Source organism: Pongo abelii, chromosome 7 (genome assembly GCF_028885655.2).
Source record: "Pongo abelii isolate AG06213 chromosome 7, NHGRI_mPonAbe1-v2.0_pri, whole genome shotgun sequence".
Taxonomy (NCBI): Eukaryota; Metazoa; Chordata; class Mammalia; order Primates; family Hominidae; genus Pongo; species Pongo abelii.
Window position 1 is genome coordinate 45,106,563 of NC_071992.2, and position 20,745 is coordinate 45,127,307.

A 20,745-nucleotide genomic window follows, 5' to 3' on the forward strand; every position below is an offset into this window, starting at 1 on the left:
CTAACCTCGTGATCCACCTACCCCGGCCTCCCAAAGAGCTGGGATTACAGGTGTGAGCAATTGTGCCCAGCCAACATTATTATTTTTTAGATCCAGGGTCTCCCTCTGTTGCCCAGGCTGGAGTGCAGTGGCACAATCATGGCTTACTGAAGCCTCAACTTCCTCGGCTCAAGTGATCGTCCTGCCTCAACCTCCTGAGTAGCTGGGACCAGAAGCACGTGACACCATGCCCAGCTAATTTTTTTTTTGTAGCAATGGGGTTGCACAGGCTGGTCTCAAACTTGTGAGCCTGTAACTGCTATATAACTATTAACTACTATATAAAGCACAATATCTAAAAGAAATATCATGCAGTCATTAAAAACTATCTGTTTCTGTGGAGGAGACCAAGGTACACATTGTGTTTGGCCAATATATTTCAACATTTGTCTCCAGAGTGTTTAGACAGAAAGAAGCAAGCTGCCTTCATAAAGCTAAAGTCACATTTCTTCCCTTACAGAATTTCAAACAGCCTTTATGAAAAGTGAGTTATAGATTTTTTTTTTAGTAACAGACAATTTTTTTTAGTGAAGTACAGCTTTTATGCAATTTTCTAGAAAAGTGATCACTTTCAAATTAACCTAGCATAAAACCTTTACCTGGAATGCATTCAACATACATGAAACTTGGGAACGCAGAATTCCACGTTTCTCCCTGTGTTACTGATCTAGTGAACACCAGTGTCACTGTGATCAAGGCAGAAAATCAAACATTGCAAGCACCCTGGGATCCCTACACATGTCCCTTCTTAACCATAACCTCCTCTCCTCCCCTAGAGGTACCTACTAGTCTGAGTTCTATGGTAACGATTTTCTTTATTTGTTTAGTTTTATCTTTAAGTAAAAACAATAGGCTGTAATTTTGCCTGTTACTAAACTCTATGTACATAGAATTATATACTGTGATTTCTTTTGCTCAGCACTTTGTTTATACAACTGTGGTTTTGTGATATAATAAATATGTACTTTGGTCTTTATCTCCAGCTCCTGGCCAGAGAGCCTACCTATAATTCTTTTAATTCCTAAGTGATAAAGATGAAGGGTGAAACGAAGGTCTTTTTTTTTTTTTTTTTTTGAGATGGAGTCTCCCTCTGTTCTCAGGCTGGAGTGCAGTGGCACGATCTTGGCTCACTGCAACTTCCACCTCCCAGGTTCACGCGATTCTCCTGTCTCAGCCTCCCGAGTAGCTGGAATTACAGGCATGCACCACCACGCTCAGCTAATTTTTGTACTTTTAGTAGAGACCGGGTTTCACCATGTTGGCCAGGCTGGTCTTGAACTCCTGACCACAGATGATCCACCCGCCTTGGCCTACCAAAGTGTTAGGATTACAGGTGTGAGCCACCATGTCTGTCCATGTCTTTTGTTATTCATGACAAACCCTTTCAACCAAACCTGAGTTTATGCTAATGAACTGACTCTTGGAGGGCGGGGGCTGGTTGCCATGTGCTATGGTTTGAATATCTGACCCTCCAAATCTTATGTTGAAATGTAATTCTCAGTGTTGGAGGTGGGGCCTATGGGAGGTGTTTGGGTGATGGGGTGGATTTTTCTTATGAATGGCTTGGTGCCATCCTCTCAGTAATGAGTGACTTCTCATTCTATTGATTTCCACAAGAGCTGATTGTTAGGAAGGGATGGGCCCCTCCCGGCCTCCTGCTTCCTCTCTCGCCCTGTGATCTCTGAGCAATGACTCCCCTTCAGCTTCTGCCATTACTGGAAGCAGCCTGAGGCCCTCACCAGAAGCAGATGCTGGTACAATGCTTCTTGCACAGCCTGCAGAACCATGAGCCAAGTCAACCTGTTTTCCTTATAAATTAGCCAGCTTCAGCTTTTCCTTTATCACAGCATTAAATGGACTAAGACACCAGGGAAGCCAAGCATGTGATTAGAGGATTGGAACTTTCAGCCATCCCCACCTCTGGGAATGGGAGAGGGGCTAGAGGTTGAGTCAACCACCAGTGACCAATGATTTAATCAACTGGGCCTGTGCAATGAAGCATCTATAAAAGCCCTAACTGAAGAGGCTCAGAGAGCTTCAGGGTTGCTGAGAAAGGATGCATCCACATGCAAGAGGGTAGCAGACTCCAAACTCCATGGGAACAGCAGCTCCCATGCTCAGAACCCTTCCAGACCTCACCCTATGTACCTCCTCACATTACCTCATTTGTAATATCCTTTATAATAAACCAGTAAACATAAGTAATGTGGTTCCCTGCGTTCTATGAGCCATTATAGCAAATTGTCAAATGTGGGGTTGCGGGAACCCCTGATTTATAGCCAGTTTGTCAGAAGTTCAGGTGATAACCTGGGACTTGTGACTGGCATCTGAAGTGGGGGAACAGTCTTGTGGGACCGAGCCCTTAACCTATGGGGTCTCCACTAGCTCAGGGTAGTTAGTGTCATAACCAAATTGTAGTTTACCCATCTGGTGTCAGTAGGGTTGGAGGATTGCTTAACGTGAAGGAAAACCTCACACATTTGGTGTCAGAAGTGTTGTGAGTAGAGGAAACAAGTGTTTTTCTTTTTTTTTTTTTTTGAGACGGAGTCTCGCTCTGTTGCCCAGGTTGGAGTGCAGTGGCGTGATCTCGGCTCACTGCAACCTCCTCCGTCTCCTGGCTTCAAGCAGTTCTCGTACCTCAGCCTCCCAAAAAGCTGGGATTACAGGCGCCCGCCACCATGCCCAGCTAATTTTTGCATTTTTAGTAGACACGGGGTTTCACCATGTTGGCCAGGCTGGTCTCAAACTCCTGACCTCAGGTGATCCGCCTGCCTTGGCTTCCCAAAGTGCTGGGATTACAGGTGTGAGCCACTGCACCTGGCTGTCTTTTTCTTTTTTTATATTTTTTTGAGACAGGCTCTCACTCTGTTGCCCAGGCTGGAGTGCAGTGGTGTGATCATGGCTCATTGTAGCCTTGACTTCCTGAGCTCAAGTGATCCTCCCACCTCAGCTTCCTGAGTACCTGGGATTACAGGCACATGTCACCACGTCCAACTAATTTTTGTATTTTTTTAGAGTAGGGGTCTGGCTATGTTGCCCAGGCTAGTCTCAAACTCCTGGCCTTATGTGATCCTCCTGCTTTGTCCTCCTAAAGTGCTGTGATTACAGATGTGAGCCACTGTGCCCAGCCATGATTTTCTTTTAACCACACTTATTAGTGTATGAGCTTTAGTTCATATGTTTCATTTTTGCATAGTATTCCATTATATGACTATACCACATTGTACTCTTGATGAGCATGTTGGTTGTTTCTGGTCTGTGGCTATTACAATGTGTTGCCAGTACTGTTGTTCTGTGTTCTGATGCATGTGAGTGCACCATTTAAAAAAAAAAAAAAATATATATATATATATATATATATATATATATATATATATATATATCTGGCCAGGCACGGTCACTCACGCCTGTAATCCCAGCACTTTGGGAGGCCAAGGCGGCTGGATCATGAGGTCAGGAGTTCGAGACCAGTCCGACCAACATAGTCAAACCCCATCTTTACTAAAAATACAAAAAATTAGCCAGGTGTGGTGGTATGCGCCTGTAATCCCAGCTACTCAGGAGGCTGAGGGCTGAGGCAGAAGAATCGCGTGAACCTGGGAAGCAGAGGTTGCGGTGAGCCAAGACCATGCCATTGCACTCCAGCCCAGGGAACAGTGCGAGACTCTGTCTCAAAAAAAAAAAAAATATATATATATATATATATATATACACATATATATATATGAATATATGTATGTATCTTAGCATTACTGGGTGTCTTAGTCGTTTTGTGTTACCATAATAGAATACCTGAGGCTGGTAATTTATAAAGAAAAGAAGTTTATTTGACTCATGATTCTGGAGGCCAAAAGGTTCAAGACTGGGTAGCTTTATCTAGTGAGGGCCTCAGGCTGCTTCAACTCATGGGGGAAAGTGGAAGGGGAGTAGTATGTGCAAGGAGATCTCATAGCAAGAGGGAAAGCAAGAGAGAGAAACCAAGGAAGACAGCTAATCTCTTCTGCAAGAGTAAGAACCCACTTATCCTTGAGGTAGGGCATTCATCTATTCATGAGGAATCTGCCCCCAAGACCCAAACAGCTCCCACTAGGCCCTGCCTCTCAACCCTGAATGAGTTTTGGTAGGGACAAAACACATCCAAACTATAGCACTGGGTGATAACAATGTGTATCTTCAGCTTTCCTACATAATGCCAACCTATTTTCCAAAGCTACTTGGAATTGTTAAGCTTTTCCATTTTTGCCAATGTAGTGGATGTGTATGGTATATAAAGATATTTCTAATTTGCATTTTCTTGATTACTAATGAGATTGATCATCTCTTCATGCATTTATTTGCCATTTTGGGTTTTCTGTTTTGTGCAGAATCTTAAGCTTTTATGTTTTGCCTTTCACATTGAAGTCTATGTAGTATAACGTAGGGATGCAATTTCTTTTCCTCTGTGGGTGCCCAATTGACCCAGCATCATTATTCAGAACACCGTCCTTTTCTCAATCTTCTGCAATGAAGGCTTTGTCTAGTCTCAAGCATCCACATATGCATGGATCTGTTTGTGAGTTCTCTACTGTGTCCCATTATTTGATTTAGCTATTTCTGCCCTAATACTATACCCTCTTTGAACAAAAAGAGGATGATTTAATGCTAATATATGGAGTAGAGAAATTCAACAAGGCCTGTCTGTTCAGGTTTTCCTTGGCCTCACTGTTCCTCCCTGCAACACCCAGTGGGAGCGGAGCCCTCTGGAACTAGGGTTTAGTTTCTTTACAGCCAGCTGTCACATAGAAAGGCAGGGCTGGAGGAAGGTTAGAGTAGTATTTTCAGGTGCCATGGCTGGCTTTGGGGGGAAAGGGTTCTGGTTTCTATGACCTGTGAGGGGGAAGAGCGATTCTAGTTGCTGTGGCTTGCTTCAGGAAAGGATGAGTGGCCAGAGAGAGGAGGGCAGAAGGTCAGAGAGAGACTGTGCTTCTGAAGCTGATGCTTAGACCTTCATTTGGGATATTCTTTTCTGAGCCCCAACAACATATATTCATATGACCCATTGTTAATGAAAAGAGTCAAACTCTGGAAAATATTTGAAGAGATTTATTCTGAGCCAAATATGAGTGATTAATGGCCTGTGACACAGCCCTTAAGACATCCTGAGAACATGTGCCCAGGGTGGTTGGGGCACAGCGGGGTTTTATACATTTTCGGGAGGCATAAGACATCAATCAAATACTTGTAAGATACACATTGGTTCCTTTGGAAGGACAAGACAACTCAAAGTGCAGGGAGAGGGGTGCTTCCAGGTCCTAGGTAGATTTAAATATGTTCTGATTAGCAATTGGTTAAGTTGTTATCAATAGAATGTCCAGGTTGTGATAAGGGGTTGTGGAGACCAAAGTTTTATTATGCAGATGAAGCCTCCAAGTAACAGGCTTCAGAAAGAATAGATTGTAAATGTTTCTCATCAGACTTAAGGTCGGCCTTGATGTTAATGGCCCACCCCCACCCCTTTCCATCATGGCCTGAACAAGTTTTTCGGGTTAACTTTGGAATGCCCTTGGCAGAGAGGAAGGGTCTATTCAGATGGTTTGGTGTTGGGTTCAGAATTTTATTTTTTGGTTTACACCATTATATCCGAACATATATAAATACAAACAAAAACTTCACCAAAAATTACTTTCTTTTTCTAATGGTGTGTGTGTTTTGGGACAGGATCTCTGTCCCTCATACTGGAGTGCAGTGGTGATTTCTGCTCACTGCAGCCTCGAACTCCCAGCTCAAGCGATCCTCCCACTTCAGCCTTCCGAGTAGCTGGAACCACAGGCACCCACATGATGCCCAGCTAATTTTTGTATTTTTGGTAGAGATGGGGTCGCATTAGATTGCCCAGGCTGGTCTCGACCTCCCTGGCTCACATGATCCTCCCGCCGCGGCCTCCGAGCGGCTGGGATCAAGCGATCAGGCGTGAATCACCGCGCCCAGGCTTTATATTTCGTTTTGAAAATGCTGAGATAGACGCAAAGGGCTGAGAGCTCAGTGTCCGCCAGCCACCCTCAGTTGCAGCTTCTGTCCAAAGAAGGAATCGCCCTCTCCCTGCTGGGGCCACTAACAGCACTAACACGGTCCAAATGGCATCTGCAAAGCTCGGGAACGGCGACAGATGGGAAAACGCGTGGGAGCCTGGGGGCTCTCGGAAGAGCCGCGCAACCTCGCGGCGGACGCAGCCAGCTCCCGCACCCTCCCACCCAGACCCAGGCAGCCAGCCAAGACTCTCTGGCCCGCACCTCTATGGTAGGAAACCCAGAAAACAGGAAGTGGCCTAGAGAGGGGGAAGAGAGGGGCGGGGCCTCCTGGGGGCGGGGCCTCCGCTGCCACCTCCGCTGCGGACCGAGGCGAGATGGCGGCCACCGAGGGGGTTGGGGAGGCTGCGCAAGGCGGCGAGCCCGGGCAGCCGGAGCAGCCCCCGCCCCAGCCGCACCCACCGCCGCCCCAGCAGCAGCACAAGGAAGAGATGGCGGCCGAGGCTGGGGAAGCCGTGGCGTCCCCCATGGACGACGGGTTTGTGAGCCTGGACTCGCCCTCCTACGTCCTGTACAGGTAACGCCCCCGCGGCGGCCGCTGCTCGGGACACTCCCTGGAGGCCCAGCTGCCCCAAGACCCGCGGCGCGCGCTTTCGGCCTCGGCGCGCCAGGCCGAAGTTCCCGCGGCTTCGTGTGGGCCGGTGCATGGCGCTGGGCCCGGGCGGCTGCCGGGAGGTCGCCGCTTCCCAGGGCGGCGCCGGCGCGAGACCGCGGGGACGCGAAGCCGCGAGGTCTCGGCTTCCCGCCTGCTTTAAAGCCACGCGGAAACTGCTGCACCCTAGACTGCACTCGTTCAGGTGTTCAGGCGTCGCGATTCGTAAATATAAGAAATTTCCCGCTCTCTTCCACGGCTTCCCAGGACGCTGTGCCGCTAACAACCAGTGAATACCCAAGGGCTAGGGTGCAGTTCTGGTAGTCGGGCAGGAAACCAGGACCAGATTTGCTCACCCTAAAAACGAGGTGTGAGGGCTTCCAGTGGCTGGCTCTGCTTGGCGCCCTGAGACATTTTCATCCAATCCGTATTTTAGCGCCTCGTATCAGCCAGGCTAAAGGCTGAAAAGAGATTTGCTACTGAACCTCTCTTAAGCCTCCCTGCATCGCCTCGTACATAATACAAGTGAGGTGTACTGGGGACTGCGGTAACTTTCTTGCCTCTGTCACCCCGTCTTTGCTGACACCCAGTTCCATCAGTTCTTTGCTTTCAGATGGTAATGTTGATTCCTAATTCCCTGTGAACCTGCAGAGATAATCGCCTTAGGTCTTACTTCTGTAGTTGTAGGTAAATCCATTCGATGGCTTGTTTACCTTGATTTTGTGAATGAGTAGAAGTCACTACCCATATATATTTTTTTTGATTGGAGATAGTGTTTTACTGATTTAAATTGGTAGCCCCATAATCCTCAAGTCTGCTCTCTGGATTGTGAAATACTCAGGTTCTCACATGACTGTGTGTGATTTCCTGGTGACTAAATACAGCATTACCTTTCCCAGGCCACTCCCCCAGGCTCTAGGTGTCACGTCTTAGGTCATGATTTCTCTTGTATTTCTCCTTGTATAATGGACACAGTTTCTAGCATTGCGCATTGGATGCCACAGAATCTCTGCTGTCTATAGCTGATCATCATAGAGAAATAAAAAGTGAAAGGAAGGGCGGGCGCGGTGGCTCACGCCTGTAATCCCAGCACTTTGGGAGGCCGAGGCGGGCGGATCACCTGAGGTCAGGAGTTCCAGACTAACCTGGCCAACATGGTGAAACCCTGTCTCTACTAAAAATACAAAAATTAGCCGGGCGTGGTGGCGGGCACCTGTAATTCCAGCTACTCGGGAGGCTGAGGCAGGAGAATCGCTTTAACCCAGGAGGCAGAGGTTGCAGTGAGCCGAGATTGCGCCATTGCACCCCAGCCTGGACAAGAGCGTGACTCCGTCTCAAATTAAAAAAAAAAAGGTGAAAGGAAAAGAATATAAGTGAAAGTGTTTAAGAGAAATTTGGTCACACTGGGTAGGTAGTTCACAGAAATTTCTGTAAGCACTCACTGTTGTCACTATACAGTTATTTTAGCATTGCTTATTAGGTAGTCATTGAATGCCGCCTGTGTGCTGTGGATGTTTTAAGTGCTTAGCGTCTATTATCTCATTTATTCCTCCAAATACCCTTCTAAGGTTGGTAGGTAATAATATTGCCCTGATTTTATAAATGGTGAAACTGAGGCCCCAATAAGTAACTTTCTGAAGGTCACACAGCTAGTAAGTGCTCCAGCCAATGTTACGACTTAGGTAGTTGTCCGATTCCAGAGCCTGCTTTCTTATTAATGATCACCTGCGCCACCTCTTGAGTAAATTAATAATACTTATTTTTATCTTAAAATGTCAATTCCTAGTATTTTGTTATTCATACGTTTTAAAAATGCTGACTGACTCAAAGAATCTTACTAGACCAATGAGTTAGATTGATTTCTAAGTTAAAAATACTGTGAGGCCGGGAGCGGTGGCTCACACCTGTAATCCCAGCACTTTGGGAGGCCCAGGTGGGCGGATCACCAGGTCAAGAGATTGAGACCATCCTGGCCAACATGGTGAAACCCCATCTCTACCAAAAAATACAAAAATTAGCTGGGCGTGGTGGCGTGCGCCTGTAGTCCCAGCTACTCGGGAGGCTGAGGCAGAAGAATCGGTTGAACCCAAGAGGCGGAGGTTGTAGTGAGCCGAGATCACACCACTGCACTCCAGCCTGGGCAACAGAGTGAGATTCCGTCTCAAAAAAAAAAGTACTGTCTACTTGCTGCAAAAACTTGTTTTTCTACTTATAAAACTTTAAATTTGAAAACTGTTGATTAACTTTTCAGCGTCTGAGGGTTATTTGTTTTAATTTTACTTTAATAGTTTAATACGTAAAATATATTGGCAAAACCTGGTCATGAAGAATCCAACCATGATTACATTATGAGCCCTGTAAGTTACCAATATCAATGTAAGTGTAATTATTGTCATTTTAAAAACACTAGAGTCCCTTTTCTTCTGTATTTGAATGTAACCACTGGTTGGGGAATGTCTATTTTCAGGGACAGAGCAGAATGGGCTGATATAGATCCAGTGCCGCAGAATGATGGCCCCAATCCCGTGGTCCAGATCATTTATAGTGACAAATGTAAGTTTGTTTATATTAGGAAAAGGTCTGTAAGTTAAATATAGTAGCAGAATTGGAATTCACAACTATGTAGCAAGATAGATGACAAATTTCTGTCTAATAAAAATCTGAATGACTTAAGATGAGTTAATTTTGTGTTTTTTTTTGTGTGTGTGTGATTTAGCTTTATGATTAAAAGTTTTATTTTGCCCAAAGACTGGACATATTCTAAATAATAAACGTTACAGTATAATAGATAATAGCTACTATGTGATTGTGGTTTTCTTTTCTTTGCTGGAGACTCCACCGCCAGGGAGATTATGCATGTACCACACAATATAAATGAGTTACTGTTTTTAGAATAAACTTTGGTTGCTGAAACATCAGGATTTAAACATATATTTTGGCAGTGAAGTGTTCGGCTCACTTGGAATACATTTATTGATATTAAAATGAGTGGATTTTTTCTTTGACAAAATATTCTTTTATAATGAATGTGAAAATGTAAATTGAAGGTCATGGAAATGTTAGTTCTTCTAGGAAAGGGAGAATGAATAAAATGGAATGATAGTTTTGTAATTTTATGTATATACATTCCTTTCAGTTAAGGCTTTTCTAAGATCATTCTTTTACAAAAGTATTTTTTTCTGATAATAAAATGACAATAAATGTTTAAAAAAGAATAATGATAGGTTTGCCTTATTAAGTGTGCAGATATATTACTAAACCTAATGATTAAGCGGAAGTAGCAGAGAAATAGATTTGTAAAGACTCTAGAAATAGATCCTCACTCTATGAAAGCTTAATATGTGATAAGAAAGACATTTTATACCTTTATGAAAAGGGTGGATTAATCAAATAATGGTTGGAACAGTTGGCTGTGCACTTAGATAAAAGCAGAATTGTATCCCTATCATTCTTAGGACGGAGAAGGTATTATTAGGCAAAATGTAAGCCTCAGAATCGATTAAGGAGAAGGTCAGAATATATAACTGCACGGAAATGCAAAACTCTCATACTTTGAGAGATAGTATGTGTGAAGAGACAATTCACAAAATAGCAATATCTATGAAAAGATATTAACCTTACTAGTGATCAGAGAAATATAAACCATAACTTATTCAGATTCATAAGTACTTAAAACAGAGATGTTGGGGGAAACTAATATAATATGTTTCCACTGAGGATAAATTAACCTTTGTGCAAGGTATAAAATTAACATTTTGGGCCAGATGTGGTGGCTCACGCCTGTAATCCCAGTACTTTGGGAGGCTGAGGCGGGCAGATCACCTAAGGTTAGGAGTTTGAGACTAGCCTGGCCAACATGGCGAAACCCTGTCTCTACTAAAAATACAAAAATTAGCTGGGCGTGGTGGTGGGCGCCTGTAATCCCAGCTACTCGGGAGGCTGAGGCAGGAGAATCGCTTGAACCTGAGAGGTGGAGGTTGCAATGAGCCAAGATCGCGCCATTGCACTCTAGTCTGGGCGACAAGAGCAAAACTCTGTCTCAAAAAAAAAAAATAATAACGTTGTGAATTCTTACATACACCATGGTTAGAAATCCTAAAGGAAAAGATAAGTTTGACCTGTCGACCGTTTATAGACAAATATATAAATTTAAAACTTACACAGCAGAAGAAACCATGAACAAGTTAAAAAGCAAGCAGCAGTGTGGAAGAAGATATGTCATTTAAACAGGATCCATATTAAAACTGAGACGTTTCTACAACAGGATAAGGAGACAGAGAGTTTAATCAAAAAATGGACAAAGGGTATGAACTGGCAATTCACAGAAAAGAAAATGCCATTGGCCAATAAAATAGGAAGAATTGTTTATCATTAGGAATGACAGGTTAAAATGAGAATTCCATTTTCCACCCATGATTTAAGTGGCAGAAATGAAAACTGTCTTGATATTATATTAGGTATTAAGATACATGAAGAGCTCCATACATTTCATATGGGAGTTTTCAAATGTTTAGCCATTTTGGAAAGCAGTTTGGTATATCTGTTAAAACTGGAAAATGCACTTATCTTGCAACCTAGCAGTGTTGCTTCTAATTTAATATTCTGGGTTCATTCTGGCACATGGCATGAGAAGATATGCACAGGAGGTTAAAAGCACAGACTTTGGAGCCAGACCATCTGGTTCAAATTCTAACTTCACATTTTACTGACTATGTAATCTTGGACAAGTTATTTAACTCCTATGTGCCTCTGTTTCCACCTGTGTAAAATGAGGATTTTGGTAGTAACTATAGATGTAGTAAATTATTTACATAAAATAGTAGAATACTGTCTGGCTCATAGTAAGCACTGTATATGTTAGCTACTATAATTTGCAGCATTTTTTGAAACAGCAAGATATTGGAAGCTATATGTCTATCTTTTGGAGAAATGGATAAAATAAAATGTATCATTGTCATACAGTTGAATACTATATAACCATTAAGAGGATTTAGATCTATTATAACATGAACAGATCTCAGAAACAATGTTGAGTTAAAAAAGTCAAAGTTTTAGAAACTTCGAGCATGACAATATGTTGTTTATAATTTTTTGTTTTTGAGATGGAGTTTCGCTCTTGTTGCCCAGGCTGGAGTGCAATGGTGTGATCTCAGCTCACCGCAACCTCCGCCTCCCAGCTTCAAGCGATTCTCCTGCCTCAGCCGCCCGAGTAGCTGGGATTACAGGCTTGCGACACCACGCCTGGCTAATTTTGCATTTTTAGTAGAGATGGGGTTTCTCCATGTTGGTTAGGCTGGTCTCGAACTCCCGACCTCAGGTGATCCGCCCACCTCGGCCTCCCAGAGTGCTGGGATTACAGGCGTGAGCTACCGCACCTGGTCTGTTGTTTATAATTTTTGAATTAAAAGAATAATGTTGTTTCATTTTACCTTTTACATTGAACCAGATTTTGGTTGTTTACATAAGAACTTGCGGCTTTGGAGCTATCCCAGCCTGATAGCGTCCCAGTTTATTTTATCAATGTGCATATGTGTGTGTTTTATGTGTGTCTGTGTGCGTGTGTAAAATAATGTATTATATATATACATTTGTATACATAGTTAACATGTTATCATTTTATTTGAAATTTGGAAGCTTGATTCTTTTTTTTTTTTTTTTGAGACAGGCTTTCGCTCTTGTTGCACAGCGGCTGGAGTACAATGGCGTGATCTCGGCTCACTGCAACCTGTCTCCCAGGTTCAAGCGATTCTCGTGCCTCAGCCTCCCGAGTAGCTGGGATTACAGGCACGGGTCACCATGCCCAGCTAATTTTTGTATTTTTAGTAGAGATGGGGTTTCACCATGTTGGTCAGGCTGGTCTTGTGCTTCCGACCTCAAGTGATCCGCCCACCTCGGCCTCCCAAGGTGCTGAGATTACAGGCCTGAGTCACTGCTCAAATTCAACTTTTTAAAGATAGTGTTTAGAACTAGGTAACCTTTGTATACCTCAGAATTTTGTGAAGAGGAGTAATTGTTCATACTCGTGTCTGATACTTTCACTTTCAGTATTACAGGCTAAAAGAAAAAAACTGTTTCTCTATAGTCAAAATACTTCGACACCAAATGTTTGGATTTTTCACACCAAGCAATTTTCTGTAGACACCAACTAGTTGCCCTACAATTTAATTCAGTTCTGACATTACCCAGAGTTAGCACAGACCCCACAGGCCAAGGGATCAGTGCTGCAACATCCATCCCACTTCAGATGCCATTGCAAGTAGTGGGTCCCCACATTACCCACATCTAATATTCTACTTGGCTGTAAATGACCCCTTTCTGTTTTTTTCTTTTCAGAGACAGGCTCTCACTGTGTTACCCAGCCTGGTCTCAAACTCTTGGGCTCAAGCAGTCCTTCTGCCTCAGCCTCCCGAGTAGCTGGAAGTACAGGTGCAAACCACCATACTTGGCAGTTCTTTTTTTTTTTTTTTTTTTTTTTTTGAGACAGTGTTGCGCTGTCACCCAGGCTGGGTGCTTGCGATCATGGCTCACTGCAACCTTGACCTCCCGGGCTCAAGTGACCCTCCTACCTCTGCCTCCTGAGTAGCTGTGACTGCAGGCCTGGGTCACTACGCCCGATTAATTTCTATATTTTTTGTAGAGGCGGAGTTTCCCTATGTTGCCCAGGCTGATTTCAAACTGCTGGGTTCAAGTGATCTGCCTGCCTCAGTCTTTTGTTTGTTTTTTTTGTAATCCAATGCTCCCAATAAATATCCTTGAATACTTGCACACATATGGGAGTATATATTTGTGAGAGAACTTTCTAGAGCTGGAATTATTGGGTCAAAGAGTATGTAAATTTTAATGATTTGTTGTAGAAGTATTTGTACTAGTTTACACTATCTTTAATAATGTATGAGTGAAAAATGCAAAGCTCAGAGTGTGATGGGATCTCATTTGCATAAAAATGAAGGATGGAATTAGGCTATTCTTGTAGATGCATAGAATATATTTGGAAGGATACACTAGAATGATTTAATAATGGTTGCTTCTGGGGAGGAGGCTTGGGAATTTAGTGGAATGGAAATCTAGTGTGAACCTTTTTGTACTGTTGAGTTTTCTGCCATTGGGCATATTTTTCAGTTAAAAATCTGATCAAAATAAAATGTCAGAAAAACAGCTATATGAATATATTTGGATATATGCACCCCTAATTTTTCTTTTATACATAAGAAAATTTTCCTTTTATACATAAGGGAGATTTGGAATCTGGCATGAACTCATATGCACACACGTAAGCAGTAAGCATACGGTTCTACATAAATAGTCCATGCTTTTTGTGGCTGAGACACTAGGGCATTTTCAGGGTGGCGGCCACAGCCATTTGACTTTATTTTGCTTGTTGGTATAAATGATACACAGGTCAATAAAATATCTTTATAGGTATAGTGACATTATACATTATAGTGCTAATTTTAAGTAAGATGGTCCTAATGTAGTTGTGTGCTCTATCTCTAGTTAGAGATGTTTATGATTACTTCCGAGCTGTCCTGCAGCGTGATGAAAGAAGTGAACGAGCTTTTAAGCTAACCCGGGATGCTATTGAGTTAAATGCAGCCAATTATACAGTGTGGTAAGTAAAACACATCATCAGTATTCCCTGCTTAAATGTGTTACTTCAAGTAGCTTTTCTTTTTTTAAACTGTACTTTAATTTTTTTAAACTGTACTTTATTTTTTTTGGAGGCGGGTGGAGTTTCGCTCTTGTGCCCAGGCTGGAGTATAATTGGTGCAGTCTCGGCTCACTGCAACCTCTGCCTCCTGTGTTCAAGTGATTCTCCTGCCTCAGCCTTCTGAGTAGCTGGGATTACGGGCACCCACCACCACGCCCGGCTAATTTTTTTGTATTTTTAGTAGAAACAGGGTTTCACCATGTTGGGCAAGCTGGTCTTGAAATCCTGACCTCAGGTGATCCACTCCCCGCGGCCTCCTAAAGTGTTTGGATTACAGGAGTGAGCCACTGCGCCTGGCCTTTAATTTTTATCAAAATAGCAATTTGCGTATGGGTTTAAAAGTCAGAAGCTGCATGAAAAGTAGCAATCTCCAGCCCATTCCCTCCCACTGCCAGTCCCACTCCGCAGAGGTGGTAACTCTTAGCGATTTTTTTCTTGAATTAACCTCCATATTCTAGATAATTTGCTTAACTGATATTATTTTTTCATTTCATTTTATATTATGTTATTTTGTACTTTTATTTTTATTTTTTTGAGATGGAGTCTTGCTTTGTCACCCAGTCTGGAGTGCAGTTGCATGATCGCGGCTCACTGCAACCTCCACCTCCAGGGTTCAACCGATTTTCCTGCCTCAGCCTCCCCAGTAGCTGAGATTACAGGTGCCCGCCACCATGCCTGGCTAATTTTTTATTTTTAGTAGAGATGGGGTTTCACCATGTTGGTCAGGCTGGCCTCGATCTCCTGACCTCGTGATCCGCCCACCTCGGCCTTCCAAAGTGCTGGGATTACAGGCGTGAACTACCGTGCTTGGCTTATTTTTTTCATTTAAAACATTATTCCTTCTGTGAAAGATAGTTCATTCTCCACTACCCTCCCTCCATCACAAATGAGCACTCAATTTATGTTCATGCTGACACACTTTTTTTTTTTTTTGAGACAGTTTCGCTCTTGTTGCCCAGGTTGGAGTGCGATGGTGCAATCTCGGCTCACTGCAGCCTCCGCCTGCCAGATTCAAGTGATTCTCCTGCTTCAGCCTCCCAGGTAGCTGGGATTACAGGTGTGTACCACCACACCCAGCTAATTTTGTATTTTTAGTAGAGACGGGGTTTCATCATGTTGCTCAGGCTGGTCTCGACCTCCTGACCCCGGGTGATCTACCCGTCTCGGCCTCCCAAAGTACTGGGATTATAGGCATGAGCCACTGTGCCCGGCTGCTGACCCACATTTAATAGTATAATTACATTCCCTCTAACAGTGTCATTTTTGTTTTCTTTGTACCAATAGGTAATTTGTCTTCCAGATGCTCTGATATATGTGAAGTATCATTTTTCTATTGAAGACAGGTCATCCTTCAGTTTCATTTTTCACTTCACCAATTGGATGCTGCATACCTGGTTTTCAGCTCATTCATTGTGTTAGATCCCCTGTGTCCTAGATCCCATACCTTTCTCTTTCTTGATTTACTTTCTCATTTTATAGAGCACATCATTGAGTAGAAAGATGGAAAATAATTTTTGAGATTTATACAATTAAAAATCATTAGTCTCCCTTCAACTTCAGTAATAAAATTCTAGATTGGAAATTATTTTACCTCAGAATTTTAAAACTCTTTTTCTGTTTCTCTTAGCTTCTTTTCAGGTTGAGAAGATTTCCATTCCTTTGTTTAAAACTTTTCTTTTTCTCTTTATGTTCTGGGGATTTTTCTGTGTTCTTCTGATAATTTCTTCTCTTTCCTCTGTTTTCTTCTTCTGGAATGCCTTTTAGTTGTATGTTGTATCGCCTCAATTTTTCTTATTTTCATTTGTTTATTTTTTTGTTTACTTTTGAGATAATTTCATCAATTTTATTTTCTGACTCTTGTATGGATTTTTAAAGATTTCTGCATTCATTTTTAATTTGGGGGAGCTGTTTTTTGTTCTCTGAATATGCTTTTTTTTTTTTTTTTGAGACAGAGTCTTGCTCAGTTGCCCCGGCTGAAGTGCGGTGGCTCGATCTCTGCTCACTGCAAGCTCCGCCTCCTGGGTTCACGCCATTCTCCTGCCCCAGCCTCCCGAGTAGCTGGGACTACAGGCACCCGCCACCACTCCCGGCTAATTTTTTTGTATTTTTTTAGTAGAGACGGGGTTTCACCGTGTTAGCCAGGATGGTCTCGATCTCCTGACCTCGTGATCCACCCGCCTCGGCCTCCCAAAGTGCTGGAATTACAGGCATGAGCCACTGCGCCCGGCCTGAATATTCTTTTTTAAATAGCATCGTGTGTGTGTGTTTGTGTGTGTGTATGTGTGTGTGTGTGTTTAATTTCATGGATGTGAGATCTTTTCATCTCTTTTGTTCTCTTTCATATAAATATTTTTCTCAAATGGTTGGTAATTCTTGACTTTCTCTTTATGTGTATAAGAGAGACAGGAAAAATCCTGATTGGAAGCCCTGTATGTGGCAGGATTTATCAGCTGGAGGGCTTCACTGTGAAGTTACTGAGTGGGGATGTGGCTGTGTTGTAGTGAAATCTCAGTTGTCAGTATTTAAGTCTTTTTTCTTGGACAGTGTGTCTCTCAGAGAGGATTAAGTAGTTTATTGCCTAAGGAGTGTACATTTAACTGCCACAGTTCTGGGGTGTTAGGCAGGGGAAGATGGTAGGAGAGTCTCACTGTTTAGGATATCAACTTTTTGCTTTTTGCAGATCTTATCCTGTTGTAGTTTGAAATAGAAACGTTTTTTTTCTAAGTTTGTATATCAACATTTTAAATGTCCTGTTTCCACCCTTTAACTCACCCTGTCTTCCAGTGTGCCTTGTAACCCATTCTGCTTCAGATTTTTCCAGAGAATAAAGCCACTTGTCTCCTGCCCAAGACAGGATGTCACTTCTGCTCAGGGTAGTGGGAACGGTCTTGGCCGCCAAGGACTCTTTCTATAGACTTTCCACTGCTTTTAGTCCCACCTTTGACCCCCAGTTTTGGAAATATGTCATACGTCTGATTTCTGGAATTTTCTTAAAGTCTTATTCTGTGTTTTAGTTAAATCTTGTCTATCTGCTCACACTTCCCATAATGTTGTTGACCTCTTCCAGTTGCCGTGGTATCTTTGCCCCTGATTCTCGTTCTTGTGGGTTTATTCCTTTGTTGTCATTTTAGTGGGGTTTTATTAGGGAGTGAGAATAAACTTGTTTACTTAATCTCCCCTGTTTAACTGGAATTCTCAGTGTGTTTCATCATTTTTGGAACTTACAATACACTTAAAGATTTCCTGTGAGTTTATTGCTGTTTTGAAAGAAGCAGTATACCTGGAATCCTTACCCATAAAAGCCAAGGGCTTATATTTACATGCTCTGGGAAGTCTACTTTTTTTTTTTTTTGGAATAATGAGAGAAATACTGTTGTCTCTCCTATTTAGCATTTTATTTTATTCTATTTTATTTTTATTAATTTTTTTGAGATGGAGTCTCACGCTGTCGCCCAGGCGGAGTACAGTGACGTGATCTTGGCTCACTGCAACCTCTGTCACCGGGGTTCAAGTGATTCTCATGCTGCAGTGTTGCGAATAGCTGGAATTACAGGTGTCTGCCACCACACCCAGCTAATTTTTGTATTTTTGTTTGTTTGTTTTTTGAGACGGAGTCTTGCTCTGTCGCCCAGACTGGAGTACAGTGGCGCAGTCATGGCTCACTACAACTTCTGACTTCCGGGTTCAAGCGAGTCTCTTGCCTCAGTCTCCCGAGTAGCTGGGACTACAGGCGCATGCCACCATGCCCAGCTATTTTTATTTTTAGTAGAGATGGTGTTTCACCATGTTAGCCAGGTCTCAAACTCCTGACCTCGTGATCCGCCCACCTCGGCCTCCCAAAGTGCTGGGATTACAGGCTAATTTTTGTATTTTTAGTAGAGATGGGGTTTTGCCATGTTGGCCAGGCTGGTCTCAAACTCCTGACCTCAAGTGATCTGCCTGCCTCGGCCTCCCAAAGTTAGCAGTTCATTTTAAAAGCTAATAAAATTAGGTCCTGGAACGTCCCTTACTATATATCGAGTTGGAAATTTTTGAAATTTTGAAGTAAAACTAGACCAGACCTAACGACGTCTTTAGGAAAATTTTTTCTGGTGGTGGTGGTTAAACTCCACCTATGGGGAAATCAAAGACAAACTTGTTTCATTTACAAGTAGCATTTTTGTGGTTGTTCTAAAAGTAAATATTTTGTTAATGTTTATAATAGAATTAATTTATTATATGGATAATGTATCTACACGAACAACGTGTACTGTATAGGGAAAGAGATGTCTTTGATTCTCATATTATAGAACATCGGTGACCAGAGTAGTACCTGAAAATAATTTTAGTTGGTTGGCTGTCATTACTTAAGAATCAGAAATTTACTTTTCTTCTATCTCATACTTGTTACCTTTCACTATTTTTTTCTTTTTGAGATGGGAGTTTTGCTCTTGTTGCCCAGTCTGGAGTGCAATGGCGTGATCTTGGCTCGCTGCAGCCTCTGCCTCCTCGGTTCAAGTGATTCTCCTGCCTCAGCCTCCCAGGTAGCTGGGATTACAGGCATGCGCCACCTCGCCCAGCTAATTTTGCATTTTTAGTAGAGATGGGGTTTCTCCATGTTGATTAGGCTGGTCTCAAACTCCTGACCTCAGGTGACCCACCTGCCTCAGCCTCTCAAAGTGCTGGGGTTACAGGCGTGAGCCACTGTGCCCGGCCACCTTTCGCTGTTTTTACTAAAAGTGCTTCATTTCTTCCAGTCACCAGATAGTCGTATGAATTTGGATGCTCACGAGCACTTAAATTGTTAAATTATGCAGAGTACCTATGTATAATTTTTTTTTTGGGTGGGGGTGGATGGAGTCTCCCTCTGTTGCCCAGGCTAGTGTGCAGTGGCACGATCTTGGCTCGTTGCAACCTCTGCCTCCTGGGTTCAAGCGATTCTTCTGCCTCAGCCTCCCCGAGCAGCTGGGGCTACAGGTGTGCACCACCATGCCCAACTAATTTTTTTTGTATTTTTAGTAGAGACGAGGTTTCACCACGTTGGCAAGGCTGCTCTCAAACTCTTGACCTCATGTGACTCGCACACCTCGGCTTCCCAAAGTGCTGGGATTACAGGCATGAGCCACCGTGCTTGGCCTATAATTGTTAAATTATACAGATTACCTGCCAAAAATTTGTCTAACTGTATTGCTGACTTGTAGCTGTATTTGATATTGTTATTAGGGAACTTCTGTGGAATAATGCGACTTTGGATGTTTTATGTTTGCCCTAGGCATTTCCGGAGAGTTCTTTTAAAGTCACTTCAGAAGGATCTACATGAGGAAATGAACTACATCACTGCAATAATTGAGGAGCAGCCCAAAAACTATCAAGTTTGGTAAGTTTGGAGTCTAGCTCCGTCTCCCAGGCTGGAGTGCAGTGGCGTGATCTTGGCTCACTGCAGCCTCTGCCTCCCGGGTTCAAGCAATTCTCCAGCTTCAGCCTCCTGGGTAGCTGGGATTACAGGCGCACGCCACCACACCTGGCTAATTTTGTATTTTTAGTAGAGACGGGGTTTTGCCATGTTGGCCAGGCTGGTCTCGAACTTCTGACCTCAGGTGATCCGCCCTCCTCAGCCTCCCAAAGTGCTGGGATTACAGGTGTGAGCCATTGCGCCTGGCCTAGAATTTTATTTAAAAACTACCACTGTAGCCAGGTGCAGTGGCTTCTGCTTGTAATCCCAGCAGTTTGGGATGCTGAGGCGAGCAGATCACTTGAGTTCAGGAGTTTGAGACCAGCCTGGCCAACAATGGTGAATCCCCGTCTCTACTAAAAATATGGAAATTAGCCGGATGTGGTGGCATGCCTGTAATCCCAGCTACTCAGGAGGCTGTCAGGATAATCACTTGAACCTGGGAGGTGGAGGTTTCAGTGAGCTGAGATTGCACCACTGCACTCCAGCCTGGAGACCGAGTGAGACTCTGTCTCAAAAAAAATTAAAAAAAAAAAAAATTAAAAAACTAAAAACTTTACCATTGTAGCCTGTTGATTACAAGATTGTTGTATTTCTAAGAAATTACATTATAAAATAATTGGTTTAATGAGAAAAGAGATTAAATGGAGAGTTGCAGACCCTCACTAAAGTTATTTACCCTGTGGAATTAAGGTGCTTTTATGTAAAAATCTGTAGCTATAAAATTCTGACATCACAGGCATTAGTATTTGATTACATCGAGTTTTTGCTAAAGAGAAATTGCTTTTCTTTTCTGGATACTGCAGACACTGTCATTAGTACTTCATCACCCACTGTTAAGTAAAACACAAAACCACTCAAAGTAGCTGCTGTGGAAAGCCCAGCAGTTTTTAAATTGTTGTACATTTCT

At 42.9% G+C, this 20,745-nt stretch overlaps 2 protein-coding genes across 5 annotated transcripts in view; both read left to right on the top strand.

Annotated features, from left to right (window-relative positions):
- Positions 1 to 191, top strand: part of HOOK3 (hook microtubule tethering protein 3) — a 147,683-nt gene extending 147,492 nt beyond the window's left edge. Inside the window, exon 24 of the mRNA XM_054561529.2 lies at positions 91 to 191. Coding sequence (XP_054417504.1) covers positions 91 to 176 — 86 coding nt within the window. The 3' untranslated portion in view covers positions 177 to 191. The remainder of the gene's footprint in view (positions 1 to 90) is intronic.
- Positions 192 to 6,355: 6,164 nt separating this feature from the next.
- FNTA (farnesyltransferase, CAAX box, alpha) overlaps positions 6,356 to 20,745 on the top strand; it is a 29,432-nt gene continuing 15,042 nt past the window's right edge. Inside the window, exons 1-4 of one of the 4 annotated variants that reach the window (XM_024251665.3) lie at positions 6,356 to 6,621; positions 9,164 to 9,249; positions 14,191 to 14,305; positions 19,656 to 19,760. In XM_024251665.3, the coding sequence (XP_024107433.1) occupies positions 6,422 to 6,621; positions 9,164 to 9,249; positions 14,191 to 14,305; positions 19,656 to 19,760 (506 nt within the window). In that variant the 5' untranslated portion in view covers positions 6,356 to 6,421. Of the gene's footprint in view, positions 6,622 to 8,983; positions 9,073 to 9,163; positions 9,250 to 14,190; positions 14,306 to 19,655; positions 19,761 to 20,745 lie in introns of those variants that run through there. The other 3 variants (XM_054561535.2, XM_054561534.2, XM_024251666.2) reach the window with 3 other exon arrangements.